The sequence below is a fragment of the Camelina sativa genome, chromosome 5, assembly GCF_000633955.1.
Source record: "Camelina sativa cultivar DH55 chromosome 5, Cs, whole genome shotgun sequence".
Taxonomy (NCBI): Eukaryota; Viridiplantae; Streptophyta; class Magnoliopsida; order Brassicales; family Brassicaceae; genus Camelina; species Camelina sativa.
Window position 1 is genome coordinate 718397 of NC_025689.1, and position 25251 is coordinate 743647.

The window sequence follows — 25251 nt, forward strand, 5'->3', positions numbered from 1 at the left end:
ATAAATGGATGAAAGTAATATGTATATACTATGTGATAAGGTGACCTTAAACTAATGATGTATAGTGATTTACATATATATATCAAATGTATGGTGGTTGATATTTTATACATGTAATTATAATTAGTAACTGTTTTAGCTAAATAAACAGCTAGAAGTTGAACAAACTGTACATAGCTGTCATAGCGTCATGTAACACATATAGGGAGGTTGCTAAATTAATGTTAAGTTTAATTTGTCTCGTGGATAAGTAGCAAGTACAACCGTATACGCTATTATCTGTTTAAAATCATTTTTAACTTTTTTAAACCACGGTTGATTATAATGTCCTTTTGTCATATAATATAAGAGCATGTTGGGTTATCATATTAGAGAAACCAAATTAAAAAACTAGTGCAAATGCACATGTGAACAAGGCATTGGACAACTCCTTAATCGATCCCACGTCCGTGATTAAATAAAAATAAGAAACGTATTAAGAATTAGAAAGTGTCAAGCGGTTATAAGTTATAACTCTTGAATCCTGACTGATTATATCAAGAACTAGTCAAATATTATTATAATGAAAAATCAAATCCATCGATTATAATACACTGCGCACGCATTCGCATTTTTTATTTATTTATTAGATACAGTTAAGATCAAATTGTGGATTCGTCTATAGTCTAATATAAAAACCTAAGTCGTCACAAAAACGTAAATAGATTTTTCGATTGGATACTATTTTAAAATGGTACTTATATGTCAGTAAAATCATTTTCTTTTATAGCTTGAGTTTCGAGTTTAGTACATTTTTATGAATTATGTTTAGTACTTTAGGCTTTTTTTACCGTAAGAGATTGAACATGTGCCCAACAATAGGAGTATGACGTCTTAAGAAGGAGAATATATCCCTTGGGATTGGAGAGCTTTAAGACGCACGCGCCAACGTATGACGGCGCTAAACCGTTAAATTTTCAAGTATTTGCTTGCTTTGTAACGTACTTAAAATTTTTGTAAATCAGTTAGTTGGTTTTGAACTTTTGAGAATTACAATAGTAAAAATTCGGGAATTAAATACAATATATATATATATGTGTATTATATAGAAGAAAACTATGAAATGTTGTTTTTGATAAACCCATTGTAAAAAAAAAAATTTGTCAAACACCCATTGTAAAAGTTATTAGATATATAATTATATATATATATATATATATATATATATATATATATATATAAACAGATAGATAAAGGATTATAGATAAGTGAGGTCAACTGGATTACCAATTAACAGATAAAATTCATTTTAATACAAACAGACTCCATGATTTATGTTTGATTCAACGGTTATGATGATAATTAAGTAGCGTTTACAATTAGTTAATTGATGTAACCATCACAGTACACCTATTTTATTATTTATTTACTTTATAATTAATAAGATTCATACTTTCTTTGACTTAAGCCACCACCTGTTACAACTCCATTTTGTAATAATACGCACTATTAATATTACAATTATTCGTTACATTCTGGAATCCATTTAAACGATTACATTCAAAGTGGTCTTGCTTTTTTTTTTTTTAAACACCTTTAGTTTGATGTTAATATTTGTCAAATAGATCGGTGAACAAGACTCTTCTGCACTGCAATCATCTTTTTCTTGTGGCTGAACGGTCTTGCTTTAATTTTCCTTTAAACAACAAATAAAAACACAAGAATCAAATCTACAAGCACTATCGATTTTTCAATTATAAGATATCAATCCAAAAAGATTCAAAATCAACGTCGATCGATCTCATGGAATCGAGCTTAGCAACTATAATTTATCTAGGGAAGTTACATTTACTTATTTTATGTACCCTTTTTACCAATATTGAGGTGTCCAATATCTGCAACTTACGTTATTAAAGTGAGTTGACTTCGCATTGCTATATACTCTCCATATACATGTGAAACATCAGATCTTATATAAAATTATACTTACTTCTCCGAAAACATAACTACTAGAATATTAGCTAAAGCGAATCGAATGAAATGAAAAAAGATATACAGTATGTCGAACAATGAACAAATTACACAAATTATTTAAAAAACATCCTTTAAAATTATATACTAAATGGACATATATACTTAAAAAAAAATGTATCCAGAGGAGTCCTCAGAATGCCTATATAAATACCAAAGCTATCTGTTAATTTTTAACCCCACAGCCCAAAAGACACTCTCCTTTAGTTTTCTCCTCTCTCTCTCTCTCTCTCTTCACTTACTTTGCTTTTGATCCACCATGGCTACTAAACTCGAAAGCTCCTTGATCTTTGCCCTCTTGTCCAAATGCAGCGTACTAAGCCAAACCAACCTCGCTTTCTCTCTTCTCGCCGTCACAATCATCTGGCTCGCCATATCACTCTTCTTCTGGACCTATCCCGGAGGACCTGCTTGGGGTAAATACCTCTTCCGCCGGTTAGCATCCGGTTCACACAAAACCGGTAACGTTATTCCCGGTCCAAGAGGCTTCCCTCTTTTTGGAAGCATGTCACTCATGTCAAGCACTCTAGCTCACCGTCGAATCGCTGATGCTGCTGAGAAATTCGGAGCCAAACGGCTCATGGCTTTCAGCTTAGGCGAGACTCGTGTGATCGTCACTTGCAACCCCGACGTCGCCAAAGAGATTCTCAACAGTCCGGTTTTCGCTGACCGGCCGGTTAAAGAATCGGCTTACTCTCTGATGTTTAACAGAGCAATTGGTTTTGCACCGCACGGTGTTTACTGGCGAACGCTTCGCCGTATCGCTTCGAACCATCTCTTCAGTCCTAAACAAATCAGACGTGCCGAGACGCAACGGCGCGTGATCTCTAGCCAGATGGTTGAGTTTCTTGAAAAACAGAGTAGTAGTGACAACGGACTCTGTTTTGTTCGTGAGTTGCTTAAAACGGCGTCGCTCAACAACATGATGTGCTCTGTTTTCGGACAAGAGTACGAGCTAAAACAAGACCATGTTGAGTTACGTGAATTGGTCGAAGAAGGTTATGATCTACTCGGAACATTGAACTGGACCGATCACCTTCCTTGGTTATCCGAGTTTGATCCTCAGAGTATCCGGTCTAGATGTTCCACACTCGTACCGAAGGTTAACCGGTTTGTATCCCGGATCATATCCGAACACCGTAATCAAACCGGTGATTCTCCTCGTGATTTCGTCGACGTTTTGCTCTCCCTCCATGGTTCGGATCAACTATCCGACCCTGACATAATCGCCGTTCTTTGGGTATGCATACCATATTTATTTAATTAAAATTTTCAAAACTATATAATATTTGCCAAAATTTTAATTATAACATGAAATTTGAGAGTGAATATGACGTTTGACATCAAATTAGTAAATTTTATATTTATTAACAGATTCTATAAAAAGTAACAAGTACACTAAAAAAAAATATCGCATTTGTTTTTTTGTTACAGGAGATGATATTCAGAGGAACAGACACGGTTGCGGTTTTAATCGAGTGGATTCTGGCTAGGATGGTCCTTCATCCAGAAATTCAATCGACGGTACAGGATGAGCTAGATCAAGTGGTCGGAAAATCAAGAGCCGTAGATGAATCTGACTTGGCTTCACTTCCGTATCTGACGGCTGTGGTGAAAGAAGTGCTGAGGCTTCACCCTCCAGGCCCACTTCTATCATGGGCCCGTTTGGCCATAACTGACACGATCGTTGATGGTCGTCTCGTTCCGGCAGGGACCACAGCAATGGTGAACATGTGGGCCGTATCGCATGATCCACACGTGTGGGTTGATCCTTTGGAGTTTAAACCCGAGAGGTTCGTGGCAAAAGAAGGTGAGGCGGAGTTTTCGGTTCTCGGGTCCGATTTGAGGCTTGCACCGTTCGGGTCGGGTCGTCGGATCTGTCCGGGGAAGAATCTTGGTTTGACTACCGTTACGTTTTGGACCGCGACGTTGTTGCATGAGTTTCAATGGGGGCCGTCGGATGTGAACGGGGTTGACTTATCTGAAAAACTGAGGCTTTCGTGTGAGATGGCTAGTCCTCTTGCTGCTAAAGTGTGCCGTAGGCGCAGTTAAAAAAAAAAATGCGTATAAGAAAGTTAAAAAGACTGGAGACACATTATATTAAGCAGCTTTTTATTCGTTTTATTAGAACTAACTTTCTTTTTGCCTTTGTGCTTGTGTGTGTGTAAGGTGTTGTGAGTCTGAGAGGAGAGTGATGTGTTTGTTGTAGGGTTTGTACATACATGAAAGAAAACAAGTAATCTTTATTTATATTTACACCATAATGCGTATTTTAGTTAATTTCAGACATATTTGATGTTGTTAGCTCACGAACTGGGCGTGCAATTTGATTACTTCCCAACTAAAAATTCGTAGGTTTGATATTTATAACATTTTTATAAACAATAGAATGAATTCTTCTAATAAAGATTGCAACTGGATATTAAATTATAAAATCAATATCAAGAGATCTTGGTGAACGATCTTTGCAAGTCCACAAAACATTCTTAAATTATTATTATAACAATCACTTGTTCAATACTAAGTTGCATAAAAACATGAATTTTTTAATTTGTTTTATCAAAACACAGTTCACGCTTTATTTTTTAAAAGATAAAACTACAATAGCTAGCTTTCTTGGTATCAAAACTTAACTTAAAGAATAACATTTTCATATATTCGTATATGAAAATAGTGTACTAATTCACATTCTAACATTCAACGAATAAATTTCTAAATATCCTCGAATAGGAAAATTAAAATCCAACATTCTTTCGTTTGCTCGTGTCCTTGCCCTTTTTGTATTGGACATCTTGAGTTGTGTCTTTAAAGTGGCAAAATATAACCGACAGTATAAAGGTTGAAAATTAAACATGTGCAGAGTTTTTGCTAAAAATAACAAAGGTGTTTGCTTGTTTTCATATAAACATTTGTTCATCCTTTTTTTTTTTGGTAGGAAACAGGGGAAAAACTCCCCTGATTTATTCAAATTAAAAAATAAACTACAACCGCACAGTACGTGGTAACACAGACCCTTTCCCATCATCCACCAAAACAGGCCGGACCAGGTCAGGACAAAACTCTAAAAAACAAAAACCCAACTCTAAAGAAAACGCATAGTTAGCTAACCCATCTGCTAGACGGTTAGCCTCCCTATACACGTGTGTAATCCGGACTAGCCAGTCCCTCACAATAAAGCCATGGCACAGCTGCACCAGGAACGACAGCGGATGAGCCTCGCTTAACCCTGTCCGAAGAAAACCTACGACCAACTCCGAGTCCACCTCCAACTCCAACTCAACCCTCCAACTCAACTCAACATTTGTTCATCCTTTGAAATTGAAATTTGTACATATGACATGCTTTAAAAACAGTAACAGGTTAAGTAAAGTAACCGTTGTAGTTTTGTGGGTAAAAGTTGTAATTGTTATTTACTGTTGTAAACGGTAACGGGTAAAATAACCGTTGTAACTTTGTGGGACAGTGGGAGCGCCCGCCCAAGTATAAAAAGTCAAACTCATCGAAAAGAGGAAACAATTTAAACCAAACCTAAAAATTTCCTTTTTTGTTATTTAAAAAAGAACCCCTAATCTTTTTGCTTATAAGCATCTCTTCAAAATATCAGAATGCTCTGTATTCTTCTTCTCCTTCGAGAAACGAAAACCAAAAAAACCCAAAAATCCTTTCATCTCCCCTTCTCCTACATAATGCAATTTTCTTCTCGTATACTCTCGATCTCTGATGATGATGATATTGGTAGATCTCTGCAACAAAAACTTGTCATCCGTAAGGTTTGATTGATCTCCATCCTCTGTCTTGAATTAATCCACATAGATATCATCAGTATGTCTCTTCCCTAATTATATTATATCTCACCGCAGGGCAAAAGCAAGGAGAAGATAGGAAGAGATCGAGAAAGTGGAAAGCGAAGCAGCGCGCCAAGTAGGTTCCATCATTCATTCGCCTGAGAGAATGAGAATCTGACTGATTTTCGTCGACAAGGCTATCTGTTGTGAGTTGTGTGTGACACGTAACCAACACAGCGGTGCAGACGAGGCTCGTATCTGGGCTTTGGATATGGGCTACTCGCTTCAACAGTCCAACAAGGTATTATTTTGATATTCTTTCTTTTAAAAGAAAATAATTATTATGTTTTTCTCCTGATTTAAAACTATGTATAAAACTATATTTTTGAAAAATAAGCTTTTAATTAATTATTTTAATTTCATAAAAGATTTTAAGTAAACAAAATGTTTTTAAAATATTTTCAAATAATTTTTAAGTGTTAAATTTAAAACGTTGATTGCAAACCGAACTTAGGCATCCAGTCCGAAGAGTTTTCTTTGGTCCGTTAGTTTGGTGTTATAAGTTCAACATGTTTTTACGTAATATAAATTTAACACTTAAGAGTTATTTGATTTTTTTTCTTTTACAAAATAATGTTTTAAAATGAATGTTTTCTGATCAAAAATTTTAATCAAACAATTTTTTTTTTAAAATATCCAAATATTTAAGTGTTAAATTTTAAAACGTTGATTGCAAACCGAGCTTAAGCATCCAGTCCGAAGAGTTTTCTTTGGTCCGTCAGTTTGGTGTTATAAGTTCAACATGTTTTCACATAATATAAATTTAACACTTAAGAGTTATTTGATTTTTTTTCTTTTACAAAATAATATTTTAAAATGAATGTTTTTTGATCAAAAATTTTAGTTAAACAAAATGTTTTTAAAATATCCAAATAACTTTGAAGTGTTAAATTTTAAAACGTTGATTGCAAACCGAGCTTAAGCATCCAGTCCGAAGAGTTTTCTTTGGTCCGTCAGTTTGGTGTTATAAGTTCAACATGTTTTCACGTAATATAAATTTAACATTTTAGAGTTATTTGATTTTTTTTCTTTTACAAAATAATGTTTTATGATCAAAATTTTTAATTAAACAAAATGTTTTTTAAATATCTAAATAACTTTGAAGTGTTAAATTTTAAAACGTCGATTGCAAACCGAGCTTAGGCATCCAGTCCGAAGAGTTTTCTTTGGTCCGTCAGTTTGGTGTTATAAGTTCAACATGTTTTCACGTAATATAAATTTAAACACTTAAGAGTTATTTGATTTTTTTTCTTTTACAAAATAATATTTTAAAATGAATGTTTTTTGATCAAAAATTTTAGTTAAACAAAATATTTTTAAAATATCCAAATAACTTTTAAGTGTTAAATTTTAAAACGTTGATTGCAAACCGAGCTTAGGCATCCAGTCCGAAGAGTTTTCTTTTTTGTCGTCAGTTTGGTGTTATAAGTTCAACATGTTTTCACGTAATATAAATTTAACATTTAAGAGTTATTTGATTTTTTTTCTTTTACAAAATAATGTTTTATGATCAAAAATTTTAATTAAACAAAATATTTTTTAAATATCCAAATAACTTTGAAGTGTTAAATTTTAAAACGTCGATTGCAAACTGAGCTTAGGCATCCACTCCGAAGAGTTTTCTTTGGTCCGTCAGTTTGGTGTTATAAGTTCAACATGTTTTCACGTAATATAAATTTTCTCACTTAAGAGTTATTTGATTTTTTTTATTTACAAAATAATGTTTTATGATCAAAATTTTTAGTTAAACAAAATGTTTTTTAAATATCCAAATAACTTTGAAGTGTTAAATTTTAAAACGTTGATTGCAAACCGAGCTTAGGCATCCAGTCCGAAGAGTTTTTCTTTGGTCCGTCAATTTGGTGTTATAATAAGTTTAACATGTTTTCACGTAATATAAATTTAACACTTAAGAGTTATTTGATTTTTTTCTTTTACAAAATAATGTTTTATGATCAAAATTTTTAATTAAACAAAATGTTTTTTAAATATCCAAATAATTTTGAAGTGTTAAATTTTAAAACGTTGATTGTAAACCGAGCTTAGGCATCCAGTCCGAAGAATTTTCTTTGGTCCGTCAGTTTGGTGTTATAAGTTCAACATGTTTTCACGTAATATAAATTTAACACTTAAGAGAGGAAGTGTCTTTAGTCAAGTGGTTACAGCACCACCTCTGCAACCGATCCTACCGGAATTCGACTCCACTAAGTCGCGTTACCCCGCGTTGTAGGGATTGACTATGAATCGGGCCTTGTCGATTAAATGATGACAAAAAAAATTTAACACTTAAGAGTTATTTGATTTTTTTTGTTTTACAAAATAATGTTTTAAAATAAATGTTTTCGATAAAAAAAACAAAATTTTTTAAAAATATATAAATAACTTTTAAAGTGTTAAATTTTCAAGTTTTGATTGCAAACCGAGGTTAGACATATAGTCTGAAGAGTTTCCTTTAGTCCCGTCAGTTTGTTGTTATTGTTCAACATGTTTTTTTATTCTGTAACTAAAGCTTTTAAATAAACAAGAAAAAAAAAATCAACATATTTTAAGCATATATATTATGTTAGTTTAGTGTTATAAGTTCAACATGTAATATAAATTTGATACTTTAGAATTCTTTGAGTTTTTTGTATATTTAAAATATAATGTTTTAATAAATAAAACATTTTTGACAACTAAAGCTTATTAAAATTTTAACACTGTATCATTTAAGTCTTAGTCCCATTATTAGTTTATTGTTCTAATAATAATAATCAATGACAATAACCAAAATAATTGCTATAAGAAACTCATTAAAAATTTTGACAACTAAAAAGCTCATAAAAATTTAAGTCTTAGTTTTGTCATTTGTGATAAGAATATAAGATTAGTTTATCGTTCTAATAATAATCAATGACAATAACCAAAATAATTGCTATAAGAAACTGGCATATATCAAAGTGCCTATTGGTTCCAGACTCCAGTAACATAGCATAAATAATAAATAAGACATAATATAATCAAATTTCTTAAATCATGGGCTTTTTTAACTTCACATAAGAAGCCCGTTATTTCGAACACACAAAAAAACCAAGAACAACAGTAAGAAACTCTGTGATCGATCTTTTTCATCATAATTTTGGGGTTACTTGTTGTTGTTGTAGAATCTGAGAGCAAAGGCAACACCGAGAATAAAGAGAGGAATCAAGTAAACGAGCAGCTTGTTTCCAGGTTCTTCTTTAGTTGTTTCCGTCGTCGTAGACTTCTCCTTCTTCTCCCACGGCGGAATATACTTCTTCGTCACCGGAACCGTTGACTGGTCAACGTCACCGATACAATACTTCTTCATTTGCTCCTTGGCGTCATCGCTATGATTCACATCTTCGAAGTCGGTCGACGCGTCTTTTCCTTTATATATTGCAAACCGATAAATTAAAGATTGATCAAACCGGATTATTAAACCAAGTAACCAACTCGTAATTATTGTACGTACCGGTGACGGCGAGGAGAACATTATCACCGCCGGGATGTTCGTCCATGAAGGTACTGATGTCATAGACCTGTGGATTCACACTACTAGTCTTAGAAACAGAGTAGAGAGTCATTAGTTTTGATTAGAGAGAGTGTTATATAAAAAAAAAGAATAATGAAGGGACCTTTCCATGGATGAGAATCCAACAATCGTTCTTGCACTTATGTTTACATACGTCATGAAACGAAATAAGATTCGCCATTTGATTTTTAGCTCTTCAAAAGGAATTGTAAACCTGAAACAGAGAAGTTTATATATAGAGGCTTTCAAATAACAATTTCTATTTGACCAGTTTCGTTTTTTGTTGGTTGAAGTTTTAATATTCTCCAAAGTGAAATAAGAAAAAAGAGTAAAAAAGGGTACCTACCATAGTAAAACGTGAAGAATATGGAGTTTGTATGTTAAATTGGTAGCTGAGATGCCTCTAATTGGTCAGCAACCTCAGGTTGGTGAAGCTCTTTTTCACGTTTTAGTTTTTTTTTCCTTTCAAAATAAAAAGAAGTCAAGCCTATTTTCTAAGAAGCCTCAAAACTACTTTTCTCATTATTCGGCGGCCCAATAACGCAAAAGGGCTTTCTGATTTCGATACGTTGATTAGTTTTTTATTAGTCAAAAGACTCAAAACACTTAAGTTGACCAAATTCGCATAATGAAAAATTGAAAACTGACAAATCTAGCAATTTGGGTAAAAGTGGGGTGGCTTTACCCGAGCTAGTATCTAAGCTAGCGCCTAACACAATTAAAATACGGAATCTTATCATAGATTTCACAATCAACGGTTCTATTTAAACAGAAACTTTTGAAAACGATACACTAGATACATCTTAAAAAAAACACATGACAAATAGTAATTACAAAAACAAAATATGCATATTGAAATTGAACAATAATAGCAACTTAGTAATTGTTTGTAATAAAACAGCATAAAAAGCATACTACTTAACAATCTTAACAATATACCAAACACATTCTGAAATAACAAAAAACAAAATCACATATAATATAGAAAACCAATGGATCCAATGACGATTGCTCTTGTACGACATCGCTCTAAGCCTTCTAGGCCATGCAATCTGTTCCACAAAGCAGATGAGTAAAGTGATAATCATCATATTGAACACCTAATATATAAAATCATATTGAAAAAGACGGACCTTGAATGTTAAGAAGATAACGTGACTCGAGAGCTTCACATTTTTGAGTTGGCTTGTATGGAGGGACGTCTTTCTTAAAACCCTTAGTCGCATCTATATCCGGATGGATCTTCTTCTTCAACATTCTCTTAATCATCTACAGTAATACATATATACACATGTATGATGTTATACTTGTGCTAATTGAATGAATTGTTTACCCACATATGAGTACACTTATGAAGCAACAAAAGTGATGCTAATTATAACAGACATGCAACATTTTGTAGAGCCTGACGTGACGTCATTTCGCTGGAATTATAGAGGCACATGTAACATGTTCATATGCTATATCGTCGTCAAATGTATTAAAAATAAAATTAATTACCTGATGCATTCTCTTGATTGGAGGCAAATCTTTTTCTTTATCTTTCGACTTTGACATGACCAGCTTCTTTTTAACAAGGGAGAACTTCCTACTTAGCTTTGACCCGTTTTGTTTAGGATATTTAACCTCATCGTCGACAAGATTAGGGTTCTTGGATTTCTTGCCTTCCCCCTTGTCATCGTCTTTGTCTCTATCCTCCATGAATAGCTCCGCAAGTGTTGTCCTCTTCTTCTGTGGGACTATCTCGGCTTCGACCGCCACCGCTACAACTGGCGTTTCAGTGGTTTTGATCGAGCCAAAGTGATCAGTATCCAATAGCTGTACAGATTATAATTAATACCATAAATCTCAAGGAAATCAATCTTAAGAAGGTGTAATGGTCTGTATCTTTTTTTCTACAAAAACGTACGTAAACACACAAACAATTGAGACATGCGTGTCTACGTAATCCCATTCCTATTGGTAAAGGGACTCCAGGATAAAAATGTACGCAATATAATTTAATTATCAGTACTACGTACGTACCTCAATTACATCTTCATGATGATCATAAAACTTATTGTCATCGGAGATAAGAGGATCCACTTCCTGGTCGACGTTCTTGATGATGCTACCATCGATTACGACATAGTCGAGATCCACACTCCCACATTCATCATCATCTTTTTCATCTTCTTCTTGAAAGTTTAAGGTGTCGAAACCAAATGTGCCGATGGTGAGAACTCCATCGAACCAATTATCAAGAGCATCCACTAACCCAACTTGATCCAATATAGCTTTCGTGTTCTTCTCTATCTCACTAGTTCCTTCACTTCTCTTATTCTTCTCGTTTTTCGTCACACCGTCTATTTCTTTCACCACATGAAAAACATATATACAAGTATCGATTTAGATATAGGTTGGACAAAATGTATGCTATTTTTAACAAGGATACGTTTAATATAAAACTATATATTATTAAACAGGGAATCACATGATTTTATATAACTATAAAAAGTAAAACTACTATTCAGTTTAACACAATATTTTAATAAAGCAAATACTTATTAAAAAACAAAAGGCTAACCTTTGATGACATTGTGGTGCAGCTTTCTTTGCACCCAGTTAAAGATCTTCGGAAAATCCCAGAAAACAAATCAAGATTTATAAGTTCCGAGCTATCTATAAAAAAAGAGATCAAAGCAAAAAAAAAAATCGAACGATTTAAATATATAACAGCAATATTTACGTACCGTCATAGTTTTCTAGCTCTTCTTTATCAGTAGAAAGAGTGAAAGGTCTCTCACAAGCAAAAGAATAATGTGAAATGAGAAATTTATCAAGACACTAAATAAGAGTCTTGCAGCTTCTGACACATGTCAACTAGAGATAGAGTGGGTTAGTTAGGTCTGACTTTTGGGAGGCAATGCCAATAAGTAGGTGCCACATGTCAGTGATGTTGTGCTTATCTGGTCGTCACACTATTCCTTGTCCCCTCCCTCGATTATTAAGAAATTAACTTTTTGACCCGATTACTTATTTTATAATCAAAGTTTGACCTAATAATTTTAATCATTTGCAATGTTGCCTCCATCTTTCCGTGGTTCATTTCTTGTAATCTTGTTGGTAGACTTCTGTTGCTTTCAGTAGTACTGTACCATTGGATTAGACATCGAAGGTAGAATTCGTTGCATTAAAGCGATAGTTTTTGGTTTCAATCAATTTTTTAAAAAGATTGTTACAGCAGCTTTGGATTCCCTCATCTAGGAAGTTCCAAATCTAATGGAAGCAATTTAGTCACTGTGGTCATTATAATATAAATGTCGCGGAATGTCGTCGCAGATCGTTCCTTCACTATCAACATAATGTATTTAAACTCTAGCTATCAAAAGTTTACGTAAGTTTTATCTTCAAAATTGAAAACATCTATGCCATTTTCTTGAGAGCAACACTTGCTATGCTTAACTTATTGACAACATTAAGCATTCCAAATTACATCGCCTTTCAGTTAATTACCACTTGTAATGGATCAATTGCGCCAAAATATATATTGATTCACTTTTGTGAACAATTAAACTTCTCTAATTAAGAAAGGTCGTCGGATACCTATTGAATCCTCAAAGACAGAATAAATTAGAAGGACTGTTGCATAATGCATGCACATGCAAAGTACCCCCCAAGCTTTTGAAGAGCACACAATTAATACCCCACACATACTGTTAGGATTTGGACACTTCACACTCCTTTCTCTTTGTCAGTTGCTTCTTGTTCTCAAACTTTTGTTATCTTTTGCCTAATTATATGACAACTATTTATATAGTGGAATTACGTAAGTTTTCAAAATTATTATGTAGGTTACAGTTTTACACTAAATACTCATGTATCGTGTCTTTATTAGATAGTGATGTTTTGCTCTTGAAGAAATGTAAAAATTCACATAAATTAAATTGAGTGAAAAGATCCAAACAAAAAATTTTAAATGTTTATTTTCAGTAATTGCTAAAATAAAATATAAAACGTAGAAGACATAGGATATTAAGAGTACGTTAGAAATATCTTTTTTGTTAGTGTGTCATAGAAACGTAATAGCTAGATATATCTATGTATTCATGACTCAGAAAGCATTTCCTTGATAAAACAAATAATAAATTAGCATATAGGATCCCTCCCTGGCTTTTCAACTCCTCCAAGTTCTATTTATTCATTGAAATTCTCGGTTAAATTAGTTCCCCCACTACAAAGATTGTGTAATGAATAAATTTTACATTACAAAAAAAAAAAAAAACATATATATTTTGGTTGAGGATATTTTGTAATGAATGTAAGGGGTTTATCGAAGCATGGATTTCCGGTTATGTCATCATAACGGACACACGAACCAATTAGTCATTTGAGAAGAAGTAATTGACACAACAAGGTTTGGTTCTCTTGTCTTTTGGAACATGTTATCAAAATCACTAGCTACCCCAATTTCCAAAATTATGAAATGGGCCTATACAGTAAGGATCGGTCCTTCAGAATAATACGAGGCTTCCTCTTGTACATGAAACTAAATTATAGGATGAAACATTTCATAATTCTCATTGATCACGTAACAGAGAAGAAACAAAGGGCGTTACAACTTACACAAGTAAAGAAGAGTCCGTTTAAGAAAAACGAATCAAAGCCTTCACATGAGTGACAGGGTTCTAAAGCTCATAAAAGAATCAGAATCCAGTCAATCCACTCATGTTTTTCTTTATTCTTTTTCTTTATTTTAATAAAATTTAATTTATTGCAATTTTAAACCCAAAACCTTTAGATTTTTTTTCTGTTTTTTTTTTTCCTTTTTTTTGTTTTTAAAAAATATATTCGGAGAATACCCAAGGTGAGATATTTTAATTATCCTTTTCGCTCAGTCGGTGTATCCGCCGTTATTACCGTAATCGTTGACGTGGAAACCATTGCCGGAGCCAGGTTTCCGGGAGATTTTAAGATGAACGCCGGGATCGTGATGAGATGCCGTCGAGTTGTAAACAATGGAGTTGTTTATCATCTGCACGTTACTATTCATAAAAGCTTTCATCGGGAGGTTACTATTCCCATTGTTAGGGTTCTTCGTCGCCTTCTTCTTTCCTTCTCCTTCGTCGCTGCTACTACTGCTGCTGCTGTTGCTTTTAAGTCGCCGTCCTTTCTCTCCAGTGCCGTGAAAAACCCTAGAGGAATGTGTTCCTGAACCTCCGGTTTTGTTGCTTGGAGGAGAGCGTAGGATCTCCATTACAGCACCTTTGTTTTCACCTGCAATGGTGATGACACGTGTGCCCATTATGCTCTCAGAATCAAACGGAGATGGTTGACGATGCATCTTCCTGGGGTTGTTGCCTTGATAGCCATGATTTTGGTTTTGGTTATGGTTATGGTTTTGGTTGTGGTTATAGTTCTGGTTGTGGTTGTGGTTTTGATTATGATGATTTGGTTCGTGGAGTTGGCTTGTTTTCTCTGCAGTGAGAATGTTTTTCTGAGTGGTTTCGCGTTCGGAATGTAACTGAGAAGGTGGAAGAGAGTAAGGAGAGAGTACTCTTGGTGATGGTGCTTTCCGATGGTTCTCTGAATCAGATGTTACAGACCGAGTTTTCACTGACTCAGACGTTGTAGAGTGACTTGAATGAGCTGGACTCGGTGGTGATTTCGGTTTTGGCTGTGGTAAGGCTTCTTGAACCTCCTTGGGAGATGGTGGCGGCGTGTATGACAATCGAGGTGGTGGCGGCGGTGGCGTCGCAGCCTTTGGTGGGGTCGGTGGTGACATATGGCGGCTTGGAGGTGAATGATATGGGGACCGCTCTTGATGAGGAGGTGAAGAAGGTGAAGGAGCCTTCTGACGTGGAGGGGTAAGAGGCTGTTGCTGCTGACGTGGAGGGGTAAGAGGCTGTTGCTGCTGACGTGGAGGGGTAAGAGGCTGTTGCTGCTGACGTGGAGGGGAAGGAGGTTGCTGCTGCTGCTGACGTGGAGGTGAAGGAGGTTGTCGCTGACGTGGAGGTGACTGTTGTCTTGTGGGTGGTCTGGCTATGACCGGACGGCGAGGGGTTTGTCGGGGTTGAGGTGGAGGTGGGTCGCTTGAGCCTTGTGATGTAGGCCTAGCGATGCTAGAGAGACGGAACCATGGACGAACGTTAGACATTATGTTTCTATTCTAAATGTAGTAAGATGTTTTTTTTTAAGTGTGGCAAAACACAATGGACCGATTGAGATATGTAACCAAAGCTTATATATAGATGAAAATAAGATACAAGTGTGTAGAAGAAAAGTGAAGCACTTCACGAGAAACATGAAAAGGAAAAAAGTGAAAATAGAGAAGAAAGGTATCAGATCCATGCAATGAGATTTCCAGCTTGCAAAAACCACATTTTACGACTGGTATCAATCGTTAAGAGCCACTTTCAAGCTTTTGCTTATAACTTATCTATCACCGTTGAGAAAAAATATATATTAAGATTCTAAATTCGTTGTTATGTCTGTGAAAAAACACTCTGCATCTAGTCATCCATACGTAAAAATCGGCAGAACAAAATCTTTACATCAATCTACTAGCAGAAAAGCTATGCCTGCATATGTCGACAAAGATAAGAAGAAGCTATGCATGCATATATGTAATTTTTTTTAGTCCATATATATATTTGAAATTTGTGTCTACCAACAAAACATGACAAATGGGATAGGTATATTGTCATTATTATTTAATTGGTTTAGTCAACTTCTAGCATAATTTTTTTACATTTCGTTTACCTTTTTTTTAATTAGTATATTGGTTTGTTTTTGAAAGAATCCCCGGCCGTTAACACTAATTAAGAAGAGTAGTGTTTCTCCACTAATTTGAGACACAAATTATTCCAATTTGTGTGAATGTATATAGTGTGACGTTAATAGTCTCTCTTTTTTTGTGTGAATGTATGTAGATTCTCCTCTCTTTTTTTTTTTTTTTTTCTCGATTTGACTACTACTAAGTACTAACTAGATGTACTAACCTTTGCATACGAACGGTTGATATTGTTTCATTTAGGTTTGATTGTTGGACAACTTGCTTTTTATTCAAGGATTATTAAAATACATCGAAAGGGAAACTTGAGAAACCAAACATCGAATACTAGTAAGCAGTAAAAAAGTATCTCTGTGCTAAAGCATCTTCGTCGGCTTTTCTTTTCCATATAATATAAATGTATTGATCACACTACTCTGAGGTCTGAGACACTAATTCTTTCCTTTCAGAAGAACAAAACCAAATATATTTCTTTTATATATATGATAATTTAAAATATATACAATGGTTCGAAGTGTATTATCGGTTGCTTATTGGGCATCAAAAGGGCGTAGCATCTAAGCCTCTCTCTCTTTTTTTATTTTTTTCTTTCAATTTTACATTTTTGTATCACCCACATATATTTTGCATTTTCTCATAAAAACATTATATATACATATATTATATATGTAGTACCGTACCAACATAATAAGAAAGAGCTTCAAGATTATTACAAACTTCATAACTTCTTTTTATTAAGAGAAGTGTTCATCTTTTCGTCAATTAATTATATTAAGTGTTACTAAAAGTAATAACCAAAACCAAATAATGCATTTTATATTAGAATATCAAGATATACATACATTTTTATATAAGAAAAGTATCTTTTGAATTCGCTTCAACATCCTACTGTATCCCTTTCTAACAATCTGGTTCACTGATGCAAAACTACTAATTTTAGTAACTAATGAAAGTATGAAACTAACGTTAATACATAAATATAGATATAGATTCACCAACGCTTCTCCCTGTCACGACGGACGATAAATATAAGGATTTTAAAGTTGTGTAAAGGCCCATTATTCGCTAGTGTTCGATTCACTTCATATCATGGCCTTTTTTCGATAATTCAATGTCCTTCCTTCCGCACAGCAATGCAACATTCTATATTAGATTATAAAAGTTACTTGTAACATTTAAATCAAAATCCGTCGTAGTCTAGCTGGTTAGGATACTCGGCTCTCACCCGAGAGACCCGGGTTCGAGTCCCGGCGACGGAGATGTTTTTTTGTTTCCTATTTTTTTAACGGAACCGGGGAAACCCCTCACTCAATCGGTTTAATAGCCATTCTCTCATAGTCTCATATATTATCCTTTTCTCTATATTTATTTGCTATTTGAGTCAGCGTCAAAGAAAGACTATACTCCGCGGTCGTCTGAAACACGTTTGTTAGGCTTGTCTCGAATAGACAAAATTCCCAAACACATGGAATGATTTAATCGGATTATATGTCCAAAAAAAAATACTAATGAAGTCACTGTACATAATATATTGAATTGTTGATTGTACACACATGCAAAATATGCTAAACCGACCCAAAATGCATTTTTTATTTTCTTCCAACTTGAACTTGGACTAAGCTTAAAATTTCATAACAAACAACCCTGTATACGTGCGGTTAGTTTATTGCAGTTTTTCTTTTAAAAAATTGTAAGGTTTTATAGGTTTGGTTTAGATCAGATCTATTAACCAGCAGGTTGATCAGTTCTAACTTAAAATATGTATAATTTGGTCATAGGATCATGATGAATGCACATACCGATGACGTTCAGCTGGTACAACTTTACAGGCAATCGATTGTGCAGAAAATGTAAAGCAAAAGCTGATCAAAAGACTCAAAACTGATAAAAATATATCGAAATATACAGCGTTTTATAAAGAAAAAGAGAGAAAAGAGTCATTACTTCCATTGAATGTAATTATTGTTAATATTGGACCACCATGTATGGGTATGGCTTCAGAAATTTGAAATGTCCTATGTTAAAAGCCTTAAAAACATTCAAAGTCCTCTTATGCCCGCCTACACCAATAGTTGTACAACAAAACATTTATATTATGCTTTTTTCTGTCAATTAATTAATTTATATTAATAATCAGAATAAACATTAAAATTATGTTTTTAAAAAGGGAAAATGCATGTATAATTCGGTAAGCTATCCTTGTTTGACGAGTCTGCAAATTACAAGAATGGAAAATTATATTCAGGTTCACGTGTCATTTAAATAGTAACTCATTTGTAAGTTAGTTATAAAACGACACATATTTAACTTTGCATGATATTTAGATTCAAAAATACCAAAATTAAGCAAAAAAAAAATCATCATGAATGCTTTAACCAAACAAAAATAAACACTTTCATACCTTCACGTTATTAAATGAAATGTTGAAATGGTTTTTTCTTTTATGTCACGAAAAAATATAAAAATGTTGAATTATTGAACCAAATAACAAAAACCCAACACATGCAATCCTAAAAAAGGCCACACTTGTCTTAACCTATGAACAACACACTTGTCCTGTAACTGTAGTCAAATAATTGTGATATTGTCCAAATACGAGTCCCCTTTAAAACACGGTGTTTTGGTCGGCTAAACTCCTTTGTATTAGGCTGATCTTGGATGCAAGTGAACCAAATATAATTTTCTAAACGTAAGAAATTAGGTCATAAATTTTTCGATACATGAGTAACTTTGTGTAATCAATGTGGGATTTTAGCCACTCTCATTCGTCAACGCTAACTATAATTCCGATGCTCTCGCGACATACCAAAATAAAACTACGAGTTGTTGAAAAAGATGTGTACTTTATTAATCGGTGGTTATTAAAACTTAATTAGTCCACGTCCAAAACAAAATAGTTTAAGCAAATTTTGCAAAACTGCACAAAGGGTCAGCTATATTATAGTAGGGATAAATATGCGGCTATTCCGGAAAATTATAATGATAAACTTTCGATTTCTTTTTGTATGTAGAAAAAGAATTTAGATTTTTATATTTTTTTGTGTCATAGAAGATGTTAGTTGGTAGTGGAGACTAAGCTTTTACGCTTAATCATGAATTATGAACTATACAAAAGATGTCTTTTGATCTAATTGATTCGTAATTTCTTCTTTTATCAGTATCCCCTGAAAATTTATAAAGTATCAAGTCTAGTCATTGATATTATAATCATCTCTCTAACTAATATTCCTAATATTAAACTTTACGAGTTGGTTAACATATAAAAAACGCTTCAAAATCTCAAAGGTTTACGCCGCTTGATAATATTTGATTATATTAATTAAAAATTAACTTAATTTTCCTCTTGCACCGACCTCAAATTTAGCTGACAAATAAAAATAAAAAGGTGACAGATAAATTTAGCTTGTTTCTTAAGTGAATTAGCTATAAACTCCTGTCCTTGATACCGATCGTAATTACTAATTAATACATGTGGAATATTCAAGTAATGGAAATAAGAAATTAATTATATATTTGTAACCAAAGGAAAAAAAAACCTGTTGCTTTATATCCTCAACAAAGTTGACTTTAAAAGTTCGCCTAGCCACGATACTAGTTGGAAAACTAATTCAGCAACGAAGAATATTTCAGCTGCCGTATCAAATGCAGCATGTATGTCTTTACCAATTGATCACGCTGTTAATCTTCTTGATGCTATAGATAATTTATATCTATTCCACTCGATTTATTTATATATATACTTTTTCTTCTCATCTTTCATAATATAAATACATGACTATATTTATTTAAAATAGCATAAAATATATGTATATATCTACTTTATTTTTTATTCATGAATTCATCACTTTAATATGGTAGTAAATATTTGCTTGATCTCTTTTTGTTTATAAAAAATACATAAACATAACAAAAAAACAAAAAATATCTATAAAATATAAATGAATGATATTTTTCTCTTTATCATTATTACGTGTGGAGTACTTTTAATAAAACAAAATCTTCCAAATCACATCTATCAAATAAAACAGTGATTTGAACCTTTCAAACTAATCGCAGTCACAACCAACCCTTTTTGATTGTTCAGTGGCATCGTCCTCGTCACGCCTAACCTTTTTATTAGTATTTTTCTTTATTAAAAAATATATTACGATAACTATTCCTCGTCGTCCTTTTCGGCCTTCTCCGAGTGTTCTTATTTTCTTAATATTCATTCTCTTCTCTATCTCCCGTCAAAATAAAATCACTCTTTCTCTTTTGTTTTCACAATTCTCCTGGACATGCCTTTGCTTTCTTCTATACTATACTCTTCATCGTCGTAGATATTTTTTTTCCTAACCAATGGGGATTCTCTGGGATTCGATTCTCTTGTTACTAGTGGCGACGTTTACTCTGTTCTTGGTTAGGGTCGTGTTATTCAAAACAGGATTGATATACATGGTGAAGTTATGGAGAAGGAAGCTGATCGATACGTTTCACGTTTACCAATTCTACAAGGTACCTGAGTTCAACGAAAACGTACAAGAGAATCAGCTCTACAGCAAAGTCTACGCTTATCTCAATTCCTTAAGCTCCATCGAAAACTCCGATTTCACCAACCTTTTCACAGGTAAAAAAACTAACGAAATCATCCTCCGTTTAGATCGGAACCAAGTCGTTAGCGACGAGTTCCTCGGCGCTAGAGTCTCTTGGATCAACGGACAAAACGACGACGGAGTCAGAAACTTCGTTTTAAAGATTCGTAAAGCTGATAAACGAAGGATCCTCAGTTCTTATCTCCAACATATACATACAGTCTCCGACGAGTTAGAACAGAGGAACACAGAGCTTAAACTATTCATGAACGTCGATGATCAGAATAAGAAGAACGGACGGTGGAGATCGATTCCGTTTGATCATCCTTGCACATTCGAAAACATCGCCATGGAAACGGATCTGAAGAACAAAGTCAAATCCGATCTCGAATCGTTCCTCAAAGGTAAACAATACTACAACCGACTCGGCCGTGTTTGGAAACGGAGTTACTTACTCTACGGACCTTCCGGTACCGGTAAATCAAGCTTCGTCGCGGCGATGGCTAATTTCTTGGATTACGATGTTTACGATATAGATCTCTCCAAAGTCGTTGATGATTCCGATCTCAAGATGCTTCTCTTACAAACCAGAGGCAAATCCGTAATCGTCATCGAAGATCTCGATCGGTACCTTTCAACGAAATCAACGGCTGTCACTTTATCTGGGATTTTGAATTTTACCGATAGTATTTTGAGTTCTTGCGCCGCCGATGAACGGATCATGGTGTTTACAATGACTGGGAAAGAGTTAATTGACCCGGCTATGCTTAGACCGGGTCGGGTTGACGTTCATATCCATTTTCCGTTATGTGATTTCACGGCGTTTAAAACGTTGGCTAATAACTACTTGGGTGTTAAAGACCATAAGTTATTCTCTCAAGTCGAAGGAATATTCCAAAACGGTGCGTCTTTGAGTCCAGCTGAGATCGGTGAGTTGATGATCGCGAATCGTAACTCGCCGACTCGTGCGTTGAAGTATGTTATTAATGCTTTGCAGACTGATGGAGATAGGAGAGGAACTGCTGGACGGCGTTTGCTTTTAGAGAGTGGTTCGAGAAGAGCGACGACGGAGGAAGTATCTGAAGATATGAGTGGTTTGCTTTGCGGCGGTGGAGGAGGAGGGAGTTCGCCGGCGGTGAAGGAGTTTAGGAAGCTGTATGGGTTGTTGCGGATTAAAAGTAGTAGGAAATCTGGATCGTTCGATGTGGCTCGAGAGATGAAGGACGGCTAGTGATTGTACAAGTCAGCAGCCACGTGGGTTGATTTTATTGGTTGAAAGAGTCTGGACAAAAAGCGCAGACTAGAGAATGTTGTTTACTTTTGTTTTTTATTTTGTTGGGTTTTTTTTTTAGTTTAATGTACATAAATTTTATAAGGTTTTGCTTTTTGTTTTTTTTTGCTACCATGGAAAATGAAAAGCTAACAGATTCACTAATCATTCACTCATTCTCCATATCACTATATCCCAACATTTAAATATATACTTTGTTTTGATTTTCTCACGAGCAAAACATTTGAGACATTATGGTGGAAAAAAAATTGTTTTTAAATTCTATTCTATATACATATATGTTGAATGTTGTAACTCACATTTTTAGAGTTTCTTTTACATTTTTTTCAATTAAATTTTTATTAAGGTTTTGTAACTAAATATAAAGCTTTCATATGTGTGATAAGAATTATGTTTGTTGCACAAAGAATGCATAATCCATCAGTAAATTCTTAGAATTATAAGTTTTGTGGTTTATATCGCAATATCACACAAATCTAATTGTACAAAAGTTAAATTTATACAAGTGATAAAAGATTCCTAACTTTTTATTGTTATAAGTGGATGTTGGATGAGTATAGATTAATAGATTTGATCTACCCAAATAAAGTAGATAAATTTATTCTTAAAAATATTTGTTTAAATAAATTTATTAGAAATTACATTAAAAATTTAATTGTGATTTTTATTGTTTGCCACAATAAAAGAAGACGACCAAAATCATCCCAGATGCCCTCAAGCTTAAAAGTTTTGTAAGTGCATAAACCTGCGATGCAACAAAAGCAAAGAGATTAAAAATAGATTTAAAAAATAGATTTAAATAAATCTATTAAAACTTCGTTAAAAAATTAACTATTGTTATTACTAACTTATTTATTTATTTTATATTTCAGTTACAAATCTTTTTTATTTTATAAATCACAAGTCATTTGACCAATCAAAATTGAACACATCAGAAATGTTTTATAATTTAATTTAATTAAAATAATTAATTTTGAAAAAAAAAACACAAAAGATAAACATGTTCAAAAAATTACCAATTGGCCTAACGTTGTGGGATTTTTTTTATAAAAAATGTTCATTGTACAAGATCCAGAGTCTGTTAGCTTTTCATTTTCATTGGTAGCAAAAAAAACAAAATGCAAAACCTTATGAAACTTCTGTACATTAACTAAAAAACCCAACAAAACAAAAAAAGAAAAGTAAACAACATCTCTAGTCTGAACTTTTTGTCCAGAATCTCCAACCAATAAAATCAACCCACGTGGCTGCTGACTTGTTAAAAACTTTTTAATCACTAGTGTTTTGAAAAAAAAACCACAAAAGATAAACACGTTATATATCAAACGGTCAGGGTGACAGCGTCAATAACACGCTTTAGTTCATTATGTAACTTATAAGATTGTGTTACTAATCACAGCTTATCGTCGAGCATCGTCGTCTAAAGTTTGTTTTGCTCGTTGCCTCCTCAGGTACTTCAAGGAACCGTGAGTGTTAGCGATTGCATTTAAGAGAGGAGTTTCTTGTATTGAAGTGTTTGTTTTGTCGTAGGAGCTTTCTCCAAAGGAGCCAATGAGTTTTTCTAGTTTTTCCATTTATATTCAGAAACAGTTTACAAGTTTTTTAAGAAGGTACACAAGAAAGGAGGATGGATGGATGATCAAGGCAGAGAAGAGTGATTGTGGTTAGAGAGTTCTTGGGTGAGGGCTTTCTCCAACCAAGTTTGTGCATCTTCCATCATCTCGGGGCTTAACCGAACCATGAGAACGCAGAATTCGGTTTGGTTAAGAGCACCATCTCCATCGAGGTCACCTTCTCTAACCATTCCTTCAGCATCTTCTTTACTCATACCTTGAATCCCAAGTATCCCTGAGTTTCGTCTTAGAGACTCAGCTGTGATGAGATCTCTCACTGGATCCGCAAGCAAACTGAAACCTTTGCATAACTCTGATACAAAGTCTTCAACATCCATCTTCTCTGCCATAACCGGTAACATATCTTCGTATTTGGTCTCCATCTTCGTAGTAGCTTCCTCTAGTATCATGGAGTTATCGGTTGGTTCCATTTAGAGGAAGATAACGAGATGATGATAGACAAGAGAGAGATAGAGAAGAGATTTTGGTGAAGTAAATTTGATTAGTCCAATGGAATTATATAAGTGAGTGGCGTATCTGTTCCGATCTAGTGATTGTCACGTTCGAACCTAATCTTGTGTGGTCTTTAAAACTATCTCTTGAATCATAACCGTTGGAAATCTGAGAGTTGAAATAACGAACGGCTGTGTATCATTCCAAGATTAATGCGATTCCGTGAGTACGTAAGCAGGTGATTGTTAGGTGGTTTCGTGGAAAGTTCTAATGGGCCGCGAATACGACGCATTCCCACTCCAATATCACATTATTATCCAAAAGGTAAGTTTCGGAGAAGTTTCGTTTTCTTGATTTCTTGTGCCGTATCTTTCTATTTTTTTGTTTGTTTGTCTTCAATGCAATTTCGAATTCTCTCCTTACAAAAACAACGACAAGAAAATATCTCTTTCTCCGTCCAAACTCCAAACTTAAACTTAAACTGAGTTGACGTAACGGTAATTTTTTGTTGTCTGAATTTGAGATTGACTATTATTTGGTTAAAAAAAAATGAATTCAAGTATAAAAGATTATTAATAGGTTTTTATGCATGAGTTTGAAAAAAATAATACTTTATTGTATAGGATAAGTTAGTTATTATTAATCTCCTAAGCATTCGATTTAAAGAGTACATCACACTAACGTTTCTAAATCCAGAATTTATATATGAATAAAATCTTTTACGAAAACACTTATAGAGTTTATACGTACAGTTAGAAGAAGCGATGAATACTTAGTTACATTACATACCATGTAACAACACTCGCGAGATTCGTATTCACATATTCTTCTACCCATACACAAACGCCCTGATTTATATCGACAAACCAAAATGAAAAACCAACCCAAAATTACCATCAAACCCCAACTATAAAAAACATTTAGAAAATAAATATTTGATTTTAACAAAAACCCCAAAAAGAAAGGAGAATAAAAAAGACTATGTTGTGTTAGCTAAGTTCTGACAACTTTAACTAAAGTAACCCATGTGAGGCAAAAGATCATGAAAGAGAATTAGAAAGCTAATTTCACAGTCTCCTTTTTGATCATTTTGCTTCACCATGAAGATCCTCCTCCTGTAGTACTGAACATCCCACTCCAATATCCATTACTAGGACTTGAGTT

General features: G+C 33.9%; 6 protein-coding genes and 1 non-coding gene across 8 annotated transcripts; 3 read left to right on the forward strand and 4 right to left on the reverse strand.

Annotated features, from left to right (window-relative positions):
- Window positions 2166–4260, forward strand: LOC104784642 (cytochrome P450 78A6). Its single transcript, XM_010509684.2, has 2 exons — window positions 2166–3250; window positions 3445–4260. Exons 1-2 carry the CDS (start codon window positions 2270–2272, stop codon window positions 4060–4062), a joined length of 1599 nt encoding a protein of 532 aa, XP_010507986.1. The 5' UTR covers window positions 2166–2269; the 3' UTR covers window positions 4063–4260.
- On the reverse strand, window positions 8749–9699 carry LOC104784643 (cytochrome B5-like). Its single transcript, XM_010509685.2, has 3 exons — window positions 9491–9699; window positions 9328–9394; window positions 8749–9242 (listed from the first exon to the last, which is right to left on the reverse strand). Exons 1-3 carry the CDS (start codon window positions 9566–9568, stop codon window positions 8980–8982), a joined length of 408 nt encoding a protein of 135 aa, XP_010507987.1. The 5' UTR covers window positions 9569–9699; the 3' UTR covers window positions 8749–8979.
- On the reverse strand, window positions 10218–12210 carry LOC104784645. 2 transcript variants are annotated; one of them, XM_010509687.1, is made up of 6 exons: window positions 12120–12210; window positions 11954–11999; window positions 11413–11732; window positions 10888–11205; window positions 10521–10656; window positions 10218–10439 (listed from the first exon to the last, which is right to left on the reverse strand). In XM_010509687.1, exons 1-6 carry the CDS (start codon window positions 12123–12125, stop codon window positions 10426–10428), a joined length of 840 nt encoding a protein of 279 aa, XP_010507989.1. In that variant the 5' UTR covers window positions 12126–12210; the 3' UTR covers window positions 10218–10425. The 2 variants fall into 2 exon arrangements, with proteins under 2 accessions (XP_010507989.1, XP_010507988.1); XM_010509686.1 differs by having other exon boundaries at window positions 11413–11738.
- Window positions 14173–15587, reverse strand: LOC104784646 (serine/arginine repetitive matrix protein 1-like). The gene has a single exon (XM_010509688.2). It carries the CDS (start codon window positions 15521–15523, stop codon window positions 14261–14263), a length of 1263 nt encoding a protein of 420 aa, XP_010507990.1. The 5' UTR covers window positions 15524–15587; the 3' UTR covers window positions 14173–14260.
- On the forward strand, window positions 17346–17418 carry TRNAE-CUC. Its single transcript has one exon. It is a non-coding gene; the product is annotated as a tRNA-Glu (tRNA).
- Window positions 20293–21966, forward strand: LOC104784647 (AAA-ATPase At2g46620). Its single transcript, XM_010509691.2, has one exon. The coding sequence runs from the start codon at window positions 20498–20500 to the stop codon at window positions 21959–21961; it is 1464 nt and encodes a 487-aa protein (XP_010507993.1). The 5' UTR covers window positions 20293–20497; the 3' UTR covers window positions 21962–21966.
- On the reverse strand, window positions 23565–24173 carry LOC104784648 (calcium-binding protein KIC). The gene has a single exon (XM_010509692.2). The coding sequence runs from the start codon at window positions 24063–24065 to the stop codon at window positions 23661–23663; it is 405 nt and encodes a 134-aa protein (XP_010507994.1). The 5' UTR covers window positions 24066–24173; the 3' UTR covers window positions 23565–23660.